Here is a 14,941-nt window from a genome sequence, read left to right as displayed (position 1 = left end):
TCTTCAGGAAGAAAATAAAACAATTGATAAACTGTGGAAAAAACGAGGTTACAGTTGAGCAAAAACAAACACTCAGGTTCAAACACACCTATTACCTATGTCTTTGGTCTGATAGAAGGTGTGTGTGTGTGTGTGTGTGTGTGTGTGTGTGTGTGTGTGTGTGTGTGTGTGTCGTGGTGTGTGTGTGTGTGTGTGTGTGCGTGCGTGCGTGTGCAAGCGTGCGTGCGTGCGTGCGTGCGTGCGTGCGTGCGTGCATATGTGCATATGTGCATGTGTGTGTACTCACAGAGCTGGTCTTGTCCTGCAGCAGCTTCAGGTTGCTCCTGCACTGCTCCAGCTCCTGGTGGATGTTCAGTTTCTCCTTCTCTGTTCTCTCGTAGCGCTGACGGAGGTCCAGCAGCTGGGACTGTGTGTCTTCATACTACAAACAAACACATACACACTTTGTAAACTTCCAGGTTATCAGAATCAGAAAAGGAGCGTCTTAAGAAGTGGAAGGGATCATGTGAGTCTCTGTGTGCATGTGTGTGTACCTCTTTTTGCAGTGTGTGTGTGTGGGCCTGGGCCTGGTCCAGCTGGCTCTTCAGCTTGCTCTCATCCTGCAGGTGTTGTTCTCCAGAGAACCCAGTTTTCCTGCAGAACCTCCTCCCTCTTCTCCAGAGACTCCAGACTGCTGCTGAGGACCTGACTCTGCTCCCTGGTGCTGCACACACACAGAAACAAACAAAAACACACACGCAAACATTAAATCCACCAGTTTCTACATTTACACAGCTTTCAAACTCATTACTGTTACATTTTACAGCCTGGGACTCGGATGTCTGTTTTTAGAGGTTCTTTCCAAGTCGTTGCAGCATTTAACAGAGATGAGATGTGACCTGCTGCAGCGGACATCTGCACTTCTTCTCCAGTCAAGTATAGAGATAGTGACGGGAGGAAGCTGCAGGTGGCGCCTGCTCTTTAAAATCCTGCTGAGTTTTCAGAGTGTGCAGGGATGTTTTCCAGAGAGCTACAGTCACTGAACCTGCTGACGACTCTCTCTGTTTCAGTCAGCTATCAGTCAGCTGGCGCCTCATCCTCCTGCTCTGACTGAATCAGCTGGACGCCACGTTTCCTCTACTCCTCCGTCCTTCTTTTAATGCTGAATCCAAACTGGATCTGCAGGACTCGAGGAACGGTGAAGCTCTGTCAGCCACCTCAGCCCTAACCTGAATTAATCATCTCGATCGAAGCTGTGACGGACTCTTTAAGGTCTTGCTTTAATGTCCTCACACACAGCATACTCCTAATGATTGCAAGGCTGCAGATAAACTCAACATCTGCAGGGAGGTATTTCGGTTTTTTTGGCTGCCTACTTTGAATCAAACCCTGGAGGGTTTAAACTGTCAAACAAACACAGATTTACAGATTTACGTTACATCTTGAAGCACCCATGTTTCTTTACATCTACTTTTATTCTTTATGAATGTCTCTACGGGCATTTTGTGACTGAAGTGTCCAGAGTAAGAGAGCAGAAACAGACAGGAGGAGGAGGAGAGAGCCATAATATGGGTGTGTGCATGTTACGCCCATGTAACTTTATCGTCACCTGAAGGGATCAATCTGTTCAAGTGAAGGGGGATTTTTAGGCATGATAACATTTGTTCTGATTGTTTCTTCCTGGTTGGGTAAAACCGTTTACTGCACATGTCCTCTTCACATGATGTAGACGAGTTTCTGATTTTGTTATTGATGGACTTATTAGAAATACAGCTAGAGCAAAGCAAACTCATCTGCAGCAGACATAACCTTTCTTTCACAGGAGACTTTGAAAGACATCAGGAAAGTTAGATGTCTTAATGTTCAAAAATAAAATAAATTAATATATAATTAAATTACTAAAATAAAATAACATGAAATGAAATGAAATAAAAACTAAAATGAAATAAAAACAATTAGAAATCAAAATAAAACTAAACTAAAAATAAAATAATAAAATAAAACAAAAAAATTAGAATAAAGGAAACAAAAAATGAATTGAAACAATAAAATAAAAATAAATACAAATAAAACAGTAAATAAAAATAAAATAAACAAAAATAATAATTTATAAAATGTAAATTAAATCAAAAATTTAAAATATGAATATACAAAAGAATACAATAAATAATAAAATAAAATACAATACAATAAATATAAAATAAAAAATTACAATAAAAAATAAAAGAAAATACAGACATCCAAAGTCACAGGCACAAGTTGGAAGGAAAATGTATTATCTGGTAGAATGGGGAGCAGAGGATCAATATAGCGAGCTGTGTAGTGATGGAGTTTTATTTCTTTTACTTTTTTGTAATATTACGTAAAATGACGATGTGACACTGGGATGGAGACAACAGGAACAGACGGAGAGAACGGTTTCTTCTGGTGTTTTCAATGCATTAAACAACTGATCAAACTCTGCGTATTAAACTGAATTTACAGCTATGAAAACTGTGAGGCTGGAGTCTGTGTTCAGAATGACTTTAACAGGGTTGAAGACAAACTGCACAGGTAAACATATCTGGCTCGCTCTAGCTGCAGCTTGTGGAAGACCTGGCTCATGAGCGATGAGTGTACACAGAGTGGGCACAGTCAGCAGGTAATCTACCCAACATTTACTCCACCTGTCACAGATACAGCTCACAGATTTTGTGTCCTTTGTCCGTGCAGCATTTGAATCTTCAAAACAGACCTAAAGCTTAAAGTCTCTGTGTTTTGGCCGTGTGTATCGAGTGGTGATGATATGAAGTGTGAGATCTGTAATTGGCACTGATTTCCGACAGCCTTATGAAGCTCAGTCGCCTGATTTTGTTCACCCCGTCTTTGCAAATGTAACTCTTGTGCATCTGATGGGTTGAAAGAAGTATCTTGTACCTGCTGAGCTCCGTCTCCAGGCGGTGCAGTTTGTCCGTGAGAGCTTTCCGTTCAGATCTCAGGCCGTCACAGTCCTGCTGCAAACACACACACCGCTCCTGCAATGTCGAACACTCGACTGAAAGAGAGAGATAGAGGACGAGGAGAAGGAGGAGGGGTTAAGAGTTAAAAATCACATATGAGGAGTTTCTGTACTAACTAGAGCTCCTTCGGCCTGCTCACCCTGCAGCTGGCTGGTCGTGCTCTGCTGCTGCTGCTGCTGTGAAGGCCTCCTGTAGCCGGGTGATCTCCTCCTCGTACTTGGCAGCCGTGTTCCTCCAGTGCTCCAGCTCTGAGCGTACGCCACCCAGGTCGGCCTGCAGGGCGGTGATCTCTCGCTCCCTCTCCACTGTGGCTGCCTCCATGGCATGCCGCAGGACGATAATCTGGCAGGAGAAACGTTAGAAACAGAAGGAAGAGAAGAGGATTTATGAGGAGTCGGACAGAGTAGTAGGAGGAGAGTCAGGAGGAGCTGCAAGGAGCCAGAGGAGAGTTAGAGGGATAGGGAGGTGAAGAAGGATGTGTGAGAGGAGTCAGTGAAACAGGACAGAGTGCTCATGTGGAGTCAGAGGGCGGCGACAGGGAGTGAGGTCAGGTCACAGCAGAGGAAGATTACACAGAAAGTTACAGAGGGACTGTGGGACATTAGAGGGAGTTTAGAGTGGGAGTGTTACCTCCTCCTGGGCGGAGTAGAGCTCCTCTCTGGTGGTGCAGATAGTGCTCTCCCTCTGCTCCCTCAGTGCCTCCATGTCAGCCTGCAGCTTCCCAAGCTGAGCTAAAAACACACAAGAAGAAACACGGGAGATGAATAAGGTGGCGAGGTGGATTAAAGGCGTTTTCAACCGCAGGAACTTTACCCCTGAACTACGTGCATTTCGACTGGTGGACCAAGGGTCTAAATTTAGTTCAGGGGTAGATAGTCTCCCCCCTAAAAAAAACCCTGCTAGGGGGGTAGTACTTTTCAAAAGTTCCGGGACTTTCGGGGGGCAGGGTCTGCAATGCTGAACGTGTCTGATTGGTAGATTAACTGCAGGGTGTTTATTCCGCCCGTCGTCCACAATAACATCACACACATCGGTCATTCACTTGATTTCTCTTTCTTTCATTAGTTTTTATTTGTTCTATCTTTTTTGTATGTGTGTGTACTTTTCAAAAGAAAAAGCTGTGATTTTCTTGATTTAGCAGGTTGCAACAGTAGTCTTCTCTAAGCCCACCGAATGCCTCTCTCCCTGTGTTACGGTCTTAAAAGTGACCCTGTAAACTGGAGACCTTCAGCTGAACATGTCAGTGTTTGTGGAGTTTACACAGCTGTTGAAACACAGAGGGAGTTCCTGGGAATGCAAACTAGTTTAGTTTTTATTAAGATTTCTAAATATCCTCATCAGATATTAAATGATCGTCTAAAGACGTTTATGAGGGATGCAGCTGAGTCTCTTTCATGCTAACAGGCTAACTGTTGTGTTGCTCATAATGATACCTGCCTGTCTGCTTCTATGGTTTCTAGCCATGACTTCAGCCCGCGGTCGAAACACAGACAACAATGGGGGCACAGGAACCTTTTAGTTCAGGGTAAAGTAGTTGTGGGGGCTAAAAGACCCCAGAACTCTTGGTGGAAATGCACCTTTAGATGCATACATATGAATATTTCATGTGCAGGGTTGTGTGTGTTCTTACTCTGCAGGTACTGGATCTGTTTGGTTGACTCCTCAGTCTGCTGAGAGTTATTCCTCCTCTCGTCCTCCAGTAGAGCTTCAGACAGAAACATAAATCAAGATCAGACACTTTAATATTCCTGAGGGAGATTCAGTCACATCAGAGCTGCACCTGTTCTCGAGGAGTAATATAAATATAAATATACTCTGTGATACGACTTTGCAGAGCATGCTTTCACTCTCAAACTTAGGAAGGTTCCTGTTTTTTGATGGTAACACAGAGAAGACTTTACTGAACATGTCTTTACCTTGTAGCTCCAGACACCTCTGCTTGCCGGTGTTGGCTAAGTCCTGGGCCTCCAGGAGCTCCCTGTGGAGATGGTGGATGACCTGCTCCGTGTCTCCAGGCTCTAGACCGGCCCGATGCAACTCAGCTGCACACACACAGATCACACACACAGATCACATACACAGACTTTGAGAGACCTCAGGATCTTTAAACATCTCAATGGTTGAAAAATAAAATAAATATTAATTAAATGAATAAATAAATTAACACAAAATTAAATAAAAAAAAATAAAACAAAATAAAAATAAAACAAATTAAAATAAGTAAAAACATTAGATTAAACTCAAATTCAATTAAAATAATCAAAATTAAAATGTAAAAAATTAAAATAAATAAAAACAAATAAAATAAAAAACAAAAAATGAAAAAACAAAAATAAACAATAACATAAAATAAACCAAACTAAATAAAAAATAAACAATAATAAAATAAACAAAATATTAAATGAAACAATAAAATTAAATAAACTAAACTAAAATTAAAATGATCACACACACACACACACAGTTTGTCACTTTTTAAGGAAAGAACTCGGCAAGCTTGTTATACTCGTGTCAAACATTAAACTACATTACAGGCCCTTAAGAAGACTTATAAACACTAACATTGCCAAACAGCTCCCACTAGCGGAGAGCTGGATGTATTTCTGGATCAGAGATCTGCTGAGGAGGTTACCTTTGAGCAGAGCGACTCTGTTCTGCGGTTCATTCAGCTCCTGGTCGTCCATGTTTCCGTCTGAAACACAAAACACATTTAGAGGTGTTTTATGAGCGTTTTTCTCTTTTAATTTGAGGATTTTTTTTAACATGAAAGACAACAAAAGTAACTAAATGAAGTCTTATTTAAGCAGAAAGATGAGAAAATGTACCCCAGAGCAACTTTCAAAATGTTTCTGAGGAATACAAATGACGTTTTTAAGTCTAAATATGTTCTTCAGATCACAGTTTATGACTTTTACGATAAATGAATACAGTCTAGATATTTAAAATGTTGGGAGGAGTTGAACCAAAAGATAAAAACCTTTAAAAGTAACTTGTGTGTGAGTTTGACTGACCTGAGGTGTCGTCACTGCTGCGGTCTTTGCTGGGACTCAGCGTGTCTGACATGTCCGACTCTTTGGCATCCATCTGATTCCCTGTGAACACACACCACCACACACACACACACACACCCACACACACACACACACACCACACACCACACACACACACACACACACACACCACACACACACACACACACACACACACACACACACACACACACACAAGGTGTGTGTATGAGAGAGAGTGTGTATGTCCTCTAAAAGCCTGAGCATGGTTCGTCCGCACAGGATATAGACAAAAATTTGGCCTCTCAGTACGACAAAGGCAGGGGTCAAAGGTCAGTGTTTAAAACACTATCAGTCTCTTTGTCAGCAGTTTGGCCTTTTGTGAGAACAACTGCACAGAAACTCATCTAAAAAGCAACAAAAATATGTCTCATAAACAAGATAACAACCAGATACATAAGCTATCATAAGTTTCCAGATATTTCAATGCGTGCATTTAAAACAACGATGAATTTTGGGACCAAAATCGAATGGTGTAGCGGTAACTTTTGAGACTGTTCACATCAGGGATGTCTACTTTGACGTCAGTATTCTCTAACGTCGTGGCTGAATCGGTCGAGGCGGCAGCTCGACTAAGGACATTACCGACCATTTGTCTCCTTTTGTCGCCATAAAAGATCGCCTTCTGCTGTAAATAAACCAGTAAATGATCTCTGATGATAAGTGATGAGTAGTGTCTGCAGGTAAGACAGAGAGAGAGAGAGAAAGAGAGAGAAAGAGAGAGAAGAGAGAAAGAAGAGAGAGAGAGAGAGAGAGAGAGAGAGAGGAGAGAGAGAGAGAGAGAGAGAACGAACAGCGTAACATCCTCTACCTTTGAGTCGGTCCGGGCTTGCCAGGATGTCGTCTTCTGGCAGCTGGTTGTTCTCTAAGTGAGCGTCCATCACTTCTGCAAACACAAATATAAGAGCTCAATATTCAGCTTTAATTATAATTAGTAGTAATGAAATTAATAATATTTTCTTATCTATAGTACTTTTTAAAACAGGGTAACAAAGTGATTAAAGAATAAGAAAGAAACTAAAAGACAATAAAAGAGAAATGTGGAGAAGACAAATAAAAGGAAATAAATCAGAGTTGGGCGATTAAAAAAAACAACAACAGATAAAAGATCAAACAATAAACAAAACTATATATAATATATATAAAAAATAAAAATAAAACTATAAACATGTCTAAAAATAATAAAACAACAAATAAAAGATAAAAGGATAAAACAAATCTGAAATAAAATATTAAAAAATCAAAATCAAATCCTGCCTAAAAAATAATAAAAACAACAAGATGGAAAACAGACAACAATCAAAAATTAGTGGTATAAAATTGAAATAAACATGTAATATTAAACTATAAAATCCTGCCAGGGTTACTGACTAATGAAGAATAAAACCTCTGGATTAAAACACGCTCAGGTGACATCTCTAGTTAAAGCACATCGTTTGAAATGTGTTTTTAAAAGAGGATAAATCTCTGATCTCCTTTGGGAGGTTGTTCCAGAGGGTCTTGGTTCTGTCGCATTAACCAGGCCTCCCTGGCATGCCTTCAGCGAGTTCAGAATGCTGCTGCTCGGCTTTTAACTGGCACCCATAGGCGAGAGCACATTTCCCCCACCCTAGCCTCCCTCCACTGGCTCCCTGTTCATTTTAGGATTCATTTTAAGATTTTATTATTTGTTTTTAAATCTTTAAATGGATTTGCCCCACAGTACATCAGCCACCTCCTGCGAAGCTACACTCCCGCGAGGTCTTTGAGGTCTACAGAACAGCAGCTTCTTGTGGTCCCTAAGACCAGGCTGAAAACCAGGGGTGGCCGTGCCTTCTCGGCAGTGGCCCCCAAACTGTGGAACGAGCTACCCTCCCATGTTAGATTGTCCCCAACATTACTGACTTTTAAATCCCGTCTTCAAACACATTTTTACTCCTTGGCTTTTAACCCAGCGTGAGAGTTGTGTCTGTCTCTGTCTGTTCTTTTATTGGATTTTTATTTGCTCTTACAGTGTTTTTATTCTTTTTAAGTGTTTTTTTGTTTTTTCATGATTCTTTTACTTTATTCCATTTTACTCTCTGACAGCGTTTTATGTTCTGTGTGTTTTTACTTATTTTACCTCACTGTGCAGCACTTTGCTAAACTTGATTGTTTTTTTTAATTGTGCTATATAAATAAAGTGGATTGGATCGGATTATAGAAAAGGGCCAGCCTTGGCTGAGTACCTCGGGATAGGACCGGGCACGAATGGGGTGAGTAGATCAGAAATGTATTTGGGGTGCAAGACCAGAGCTTCTTCAAAAGTCAACAATAAAATCTTAAAATCAATTCTAGAAGTTAAAGGGAGCCAGTGAAGGGACTAGGTTGAGTAGTAGTTATCCGTTTTGGGCTTCATATAGATAATCATGTTTTTCATGATATTTTTAAGTTGATAAGTCGAGCTCTCACCGTCAAAGTTGGCCAGTTTGTGGATGGAAGAACTGACGCTCTCTTTCAGCTGTTTGACGGCTGCAGGAGGAAAAAGACAAACAGAGGACATCAGTGAAAATAGTCTTTTAAAACTTTGAAGAAAACAGAGAAACTTGGATCTGAATCAATAAACAATGTCCTGATGTCCAAAAACCAACAAAACACTGGCTGTATGACTGCTGATTGTTGCATTGACAGAGACGAGTGGACTTATCACTGAGCCTGGTTTCCAAAGCTGCACAAATAACAGGGTTTGGGTTCATTAATCAAATCTGTGCATTAAAAGAAAGTTTTTTTATGTAACGGGAAAAGTTAAAACCACCTTAAAAAGAATGAAGAGACTGTAAACGTGTGAAAAGAGACTATTCCTAAGTTTCCTCACTTGTACATCTGTGCAGGAACTTTTAAGACCCTCTTAACTCTTTGCACCTCAACGTCTATCCTCTCCTGATTCTACTTTTAACTACAGCACGAGTAGGAGCTGATGCAAAATGCCGCTGCAGCAAACAACAAATAAACAGAAGTGATGATGTTTCAACATCAGCTGATGTTCGGTAAGCATCGTCGGTGTGAGCATTCAAGACAAGAGATGATGCTTCAGTTCACGGTAAGCCTTTAACTAAACAAGAAGAAGAAGAAAGGAACAGAAGAGGAGAGAGAGAGCAGGAGGTCAGAAAACTAACCCTGAGAGAGACTTCAGAGGCAGCATGCAACTAAAAAAAACAGCTTTAGAAGAACGAAGAGTGATGGGTCAGAAGCTGGAGACACACGCAACCAAAACATGTTGCTCAGATCATCAGAGAACAAGTTAAACCCAAGACTCAACTATGAGACTAACTTTACAAACATCAGTTTATTCAAAAGGGCCAGTTCACTACAAAACAACCAACTTCAGCATCATTCATTCACTGTCTCATGCAAACTGCGAGCAGTGAGATCGGATGTTTTCTTTGTGATGTGTCAGGAGAAAGAAGAAGCTCCGTCAGAGAAAGGAGAGGTTTTATACAGCTTTTATCTTCACTTATTACGTCTCTCTTTGATCTTCTTGTTGTGGAAGATGCTTCATTCTGATTGGTCAAAACCCCTTGACTACCGTTATAACTTTTACTAATATGAGCAAACACCAGAGGCAAACTGATCAATTGTCCTTGTCGGAGAAGAGTTCGACCTAGTGATGCACCATAATTAATCATTGATTGTTAAGGCATTCTCGAAACACACATTTTGTTTTTCAGTTTTCCGTCATGTGGAACAGACAACGTGGGGTCTCATATTACACTCATCTATCAGGGAGGTGTTTTGAGTTTAACGCATGTTTCGATATTAATCAGCGTTAAAGTGTTGCGCACAGCGGAGACCGCTCAGCGTATTTGGCCTTGTTTTTCTACATAAGTATAATATGTACATTTATATTTTATTTTATTGATTAATCGATAATTGATCATTAACATTTCCAAAAATCGATCACGGAAAATACCTAAAATGTATATCCCTAGTTCAGACACATTTAGCTTCTGCTTGTTGACACCATAGACCGTAAGGTGAGGTAAACCGTTAGCTTCAAACAATGTAGCTAAAAGGTTAGCTTCCGTTAGCATGCTGAGTCATCTTCATCTTGGATCGTGTCCATCAATATGATCAAGGAGCAGAGCAGGTGAGAGAAACTTAGCGATCTCTACAAGAAACTTCAACCATGAGCGGTGGTGATGATAGCAGCAGGGTTCAAAGATGTGACATTAGTTTATTTTTAAAGGTGTGTGACCCGCAGAGCTCAGAGAAGCAGAGCTGAATGAAGACAGTTTCATGTTCAATCCACCTACAAAGCCCTCAATAACCTTGCCTCCTCATAACTGACTGACACAACCCATCTCGCCACCTCTGTCCATCTACAAGAAACTAGCACTGCTGAGACAAACAGAGAGCATCTGTGTTTACAAAGCTTCCCTCATTGAATTCCCTTGAAGTCTCTTTGACGTCTGTCTGTCTGTCCTATTTGTTAAGTGCTGTTTTAAATGGACGTAACTTTGAGTTAAAATGTTCTTTAATTAAAAGTGAATCAAGTTTTAGACACCTGTTTACCTGCTCCATCAAGCACAATGGAAGCAAATTGCCACCAGTTCGCAAAACAGATGTTAGGAATTATAAATAAATGTGTTGTTGTGTTGTTGGCTTACCCTTAAGTGTTTCATGAGAAGAGTTAAAAATGTCAAAATTCAGCGTAAAAAAAGTCAGAAATCCAAACTTACCGTCCCGTCGTTACGATCTAACATTTTTAAACAGTCTTATATTCGCTGCTTGTTTTCATCCTCCTTCGACCATAGGCATTGCGTGTGTGTGGTGTGTGTGTGTGGTGTGTGTGTGTGTGTGTGTGTGTGTGTGTGTGTCTGCGTGCGTGCGTGCGTTCGTGCGTTCGTGCGTGTGCGTGTGCGTGCGTGTGCGTGCAAGCGTGTGCGTGCGTGTGCGAGTGTGTGTGTGCTAAAGAAGCTGCAGCAGGATGTTTGTACTCACGCGGACACTCAATCAACTGTTGGATTCTAGTCGAGTCTCCTCCGCTGTTGTTTACGTGACAGTTGTCTGATAGAAACACAGAGCACTGACATTACTACGAGGACGTCAGAAAGGTGTTTTCATCTGAAAGCTTTACTGATCGATTGATTCTGCTTATCAACACCACAAAAGTTTGAATCTGATGATATTGAAGGACAGGACCAAACAGTACAGAGGTGTAAAAACTCTGATGTTTGATTTAAGGGTCGTTGATATCAGTTTTTCAGGGGCGATACCGATACAGATAATCAGTCGATCATGAGACCGATATTTGGAACCGATGTGCATTAACGGTAAAACTAAAAATCTAAATTTACCAACCACAGAGTTTTGAGTGAAAACAGACCCAGGTTGGAAGACTCACTGGACGTGGAGCCACATTTGCACCCTCTGTAATCAATTAATCTGATCCGTAATGGATAAAATAAAACCCTGATACAGATAATTGCCAGAATGCTGAATATCGGCACCGATAATCAGTCAAGGTCGACCCCTAATTTGAATCAAAATGAAGCTGAAAATGTTGTTTTGCTGATTTTTGTTGGTAAAATATAAAATTATCATATTTTTAACCATTATTAATTAAAGGTGCATAAAGTCTGATGTTTCCACAGATTATTTCCCTCTTAATGCATCAAAGTGCTGCAGGAAAAAAAACAGTAATGCTCTATTCTGAGGTTTTAAATTATCCAGAGGCTGTATCAAATTGTTTAAGCATTTCATCACTCTTGACTATTGCGACATTCATATGTTTCTTGAAGGAGAGGAGTCAAAATTTGACTTTATGGATCATTAAGCAGAACCAATCCTTGATAACGAAAATATCTGATTTGGAAACGTGTTAGAGAGGATGAGATAAAGAGCTACAGACAGACGCCATGACTGAGAAACCGAATCAAGCAGGAGGAAAGCATGACAGGACTACTGGGTTACAAGAAGACTGAAAACTACACAAAGAAAAAGGATGCTTCATAAGCAAACAGGCAAAGAAATCAAAGCCACGGTATAATACAGCAGGCCTGGAGACGAACCACAGACAGGAAGTGGACAGGTGGACAGAAGACATACTTTCTAACCAACAAAATGTGGAACTGATTAACTCAGGGGTTCAACCAAGACCACGCGATGTCCTGAATAAATCCAGCTTTATCATTTCAATAGCCTCGTTCATACATGCTCCAAAGTTTTGGATATTTCGTGAATGCAAACTCTTTCTTTCTTTCTTTCTTTTCCCTCCAGCCTCTTAGTAAAACGTCCACAAGATAACTAACAACTAAAGTCCTGAGCCAATCCACAGATGGACACAATCAGGCTGCTTTCACACATGCTCTGTACTTCTGAATTATTAAGGTAGGCTGCATGTGTGAACGCGTACGGCTTAATCTGCTCACCCCGACTTTGAGCAAATTTTTTCTGAAACCTCCCGATGAGATGTGCACAAGAAGTCGATGTGAGAACATTCATCGCAAGTAAGTAGGTGGAGTTTCTGTGCTTTATACTCTTCACCGCTCACCTCAGCGATATAAACACAGAAACCTCCTCCTCCTCCTGCATGCTCTAACCAGCTGCTCTCCCTCACCTAAACCAAACCAATTATCTCAAGTTGTGAGACCCTAACCCAAAGCCATTAAATCTGTGCTCTTCAGTGCATGTGTGAACGGCAAGTTTCCTTAAAATATCAGGGTCTGAACATCCTTAAATTATTCTGTAATGTCCAGGTCATGTGTGAAAGCAGCTGAAGACTCCAATCCATAATTGGTCACAGTTACATGATGTTTTTTAATTTGGAATACATTATTCAGAATTAAATAATTGGAATTAAAGTATTCTCCTTCGTGGTTTGAGGTTTACATGGAAAACACGTTTAATCGTCTTTATTCAATTCATGCAATTCATGCAATACCACACAAGTGACAAGTCCTTCGATTAACTTTGACGCTACAGCTTTAAAAGGTCCACATTTTATGCTTCCGTCCATCAACTCTTTTCATGATATCCATTTCTTCTAAGGCTCCTATTAATAAATAGTCTCGGCTCGAGTCCAACGCTTGCTTTGGGCGGGCATCCTGGAATATGTGCATCATCACAACAGGACAAGGGAACGAACATGCCCAGAACGACCAGAATTAATTTAAAGGGGAATGAACGTATACATGATCGAGGAATTATTCAATTCGGATTTAAATCAGAATAAACCAGCCACTTACTTCAGATTTAAGTTTAATTCAGAATGGTCATTTTCATTCGGAATTAGGTGTTTAAATGGTCATTTTAAATCTTTTTAAAGCTGATTTAATTTTTATTCTGAATCAAAGAGGAATTCAAAGTCTCATGTCATTGTTCCACAAACAAAGACAGTAACAGTGCTGAGGGTTCCTGCAAGTGCTGCACTTTTGAAGGAAAATAAATACTGTTCCATGCCAAAGGTTTTTAGATTCAAACGTATAGATACTTTGATTACTTGCCTTTTTTTCTCTCTGTTTGAAAAAAATCTGTCTGAAATGGTTGAAAATGCTACACAAACATGCCAGACCAGTAGGTGGCGATAATGTGTGATCAGGCTGTCTAACAGTCTAACGCTATGTTTGCTTTCTTATTGAGCGTCTTCTGGATTGAGAAGCAATGTAAACAGTGTTATTTAAACTTTATGTGGAGTGGTGATTAAAATCTATTGAGCCTGATATATTTATTTACTCCTCACCGGGGAATAATGACTTAAAGCTAGGTTTCCTCAAAATCCTGCAATTATACTTAACAGTCCAGAACGGACAAACTGGTGGCCTACCATCTCAAGGCATGCTCGATACTTACGTACAAAAACTGCCACTAGCAAGTTGATGTAATGTAAGTGTTCCCCAAAACCTCTGTCTCTTCTGTCCCCACAAGTACAGACAAACCTGAGTTTTTAAAAATCTCCACCGTGGCGGACAGGAGGCGAAAACGCAGAGAAGAACTGTTCTCAAAATTATTCTCACACATGAGGACAAGGCCTTTGACTGTGGGACTCCTCTGAGAGTTGGAAACATGCCTCATCCCTCCTTTCTTCAAGCTTAATTTTGCTGAATAACTTGATATCCTCGATGCCCATTCAGACATGGTTTTTATTCTATCTCGTAAGCACTTCACAATTGAGGTACAGTAACCTTATATTGACGTGTGACAACTTCAGAGCTCGCCAAGTGCATTCAAATTGGCTCCTCGAGACTACCGGACATCTGCGCACTCAGACCAAACCACAAGCACCAAGGTTCTTCTTTCAATAAGTAATAAAGCGATTAATCTAATTTTTAACTTTAATCAACGCAAACGGTTTACTCTGAAAGCCTCTGATGTCTGCAGAAACTGAGTCGCATCTAATGCCATAGTGGTTACAACTACCAAATGAGGAAATGGTTCAAGCCAGAACTGAACGTTTGATGATTGAAGAAAAAGTTATGAAGATGAATAGTCAGCTGGAAAATTAGGAATGAATGAAACCTAAACTGGAAATATTTCCTTCTAAAGTCTTAATTTTGTATTTGATTTTATTGATTAAGTTTGAGTTTTTTTAATCATGTCTAAAAGATTATTGTATATAAGTTGTCTGCAAAGCTGCCACAAACAAACAGTGCGTAATCTAAGTTAAAGTAATGAGACTAGCTACCATCAGCATCTTCATCTGGACCAACTGCACCATCATCGGTGTCTGTGTCCTCATCCTCCTCTTCCTCCTGGTTCTCAGGTGTCTGCGGGCTCTCTTTGTCCTCCACGGGCTCCTCTAGCGGTCCGTGGGAGATAATGTCGACATCTGTCATGTGACCAGATCAGATATGTACACACCGTTTTGTGGAGACTTAAGCAGCCAACACATGTGGAGAACAGAAGTCCAGATGACGGCAGGTTCCTTCAGTGTGTGTG

At 40.5% G+C, this 14,941-nt stretch overlaps 1 protein-coding gene across 1 annotated transcript in view; it reads right to left on the bottom strand.

Annotated features, from left to right (window-relative positions):
- Nucleotides 1-14,941, bottom strand: part of slmapa (sarcolemma associated protein a) — an 86,499-nt gene that overhangs the window by 12,720 nt on the left and 58,838 nt on the right. The window contains 15 exon segments of the mRNA XM_034695588.1: nucleotides 287-421; nucleotides 534-633; nucleotides 635-703; nucleotides 2,896-3,013; nucleotides 3,118-3,158; nucleotides 3,160-3,320; nucleotides 3,609-3,709; nucleotides 4,609-4,683; nucleotides 4,895-5,020; nucleotides 5,611-5,670; nucleotides 5,990-6,070; nucleotides 6,858-6,932; nucleotides 8,477-8,536; nucleotides 11,006-11,071; nucleotides 14,688-14,831. Of these exon segments, the coding sequence (XP_034551479.1) occupies nucleotides 287-421; nucleotides 534-633; nucleotides 635-703; nucleotides 2,896-3,013; nucleotides 3,118-3,158; nucleotides 3,160-3,320; nucleotides 3,609-3,709; nucleotides 4,609-4,683; nucleotides 4,895-5,020; nucleotides 5,611-5,670; nucleotides 5,990-6,070; nucleotides 6,858-6,932; nucleotides 8,477-8,536; nucleotides 11,006-11,071; nucleotides 14,688-14,831 (1,412 nt within the window).

This window comes from Notolabrus celidotus, chromosome 1, assembly GCF_009762535.1.
Source record: "Notolabrus celidotus isolate fNotCel1 chromosome 1, fNotCel1.pri, whole genome shotgun sequence".
In the NCBI taxonomy this organism is placed as follows: domain Eukaryota; kingdom Metazoa; phylum Chordata; class Actinopteri; order Labriformes; family Labridae; genus Notolabrus; species Notolabrus celidotus.
Note: the sequence above shows the minus strand (reverse complement) of the source record. Positions and strands in the feature narration are given on the sequence as shown.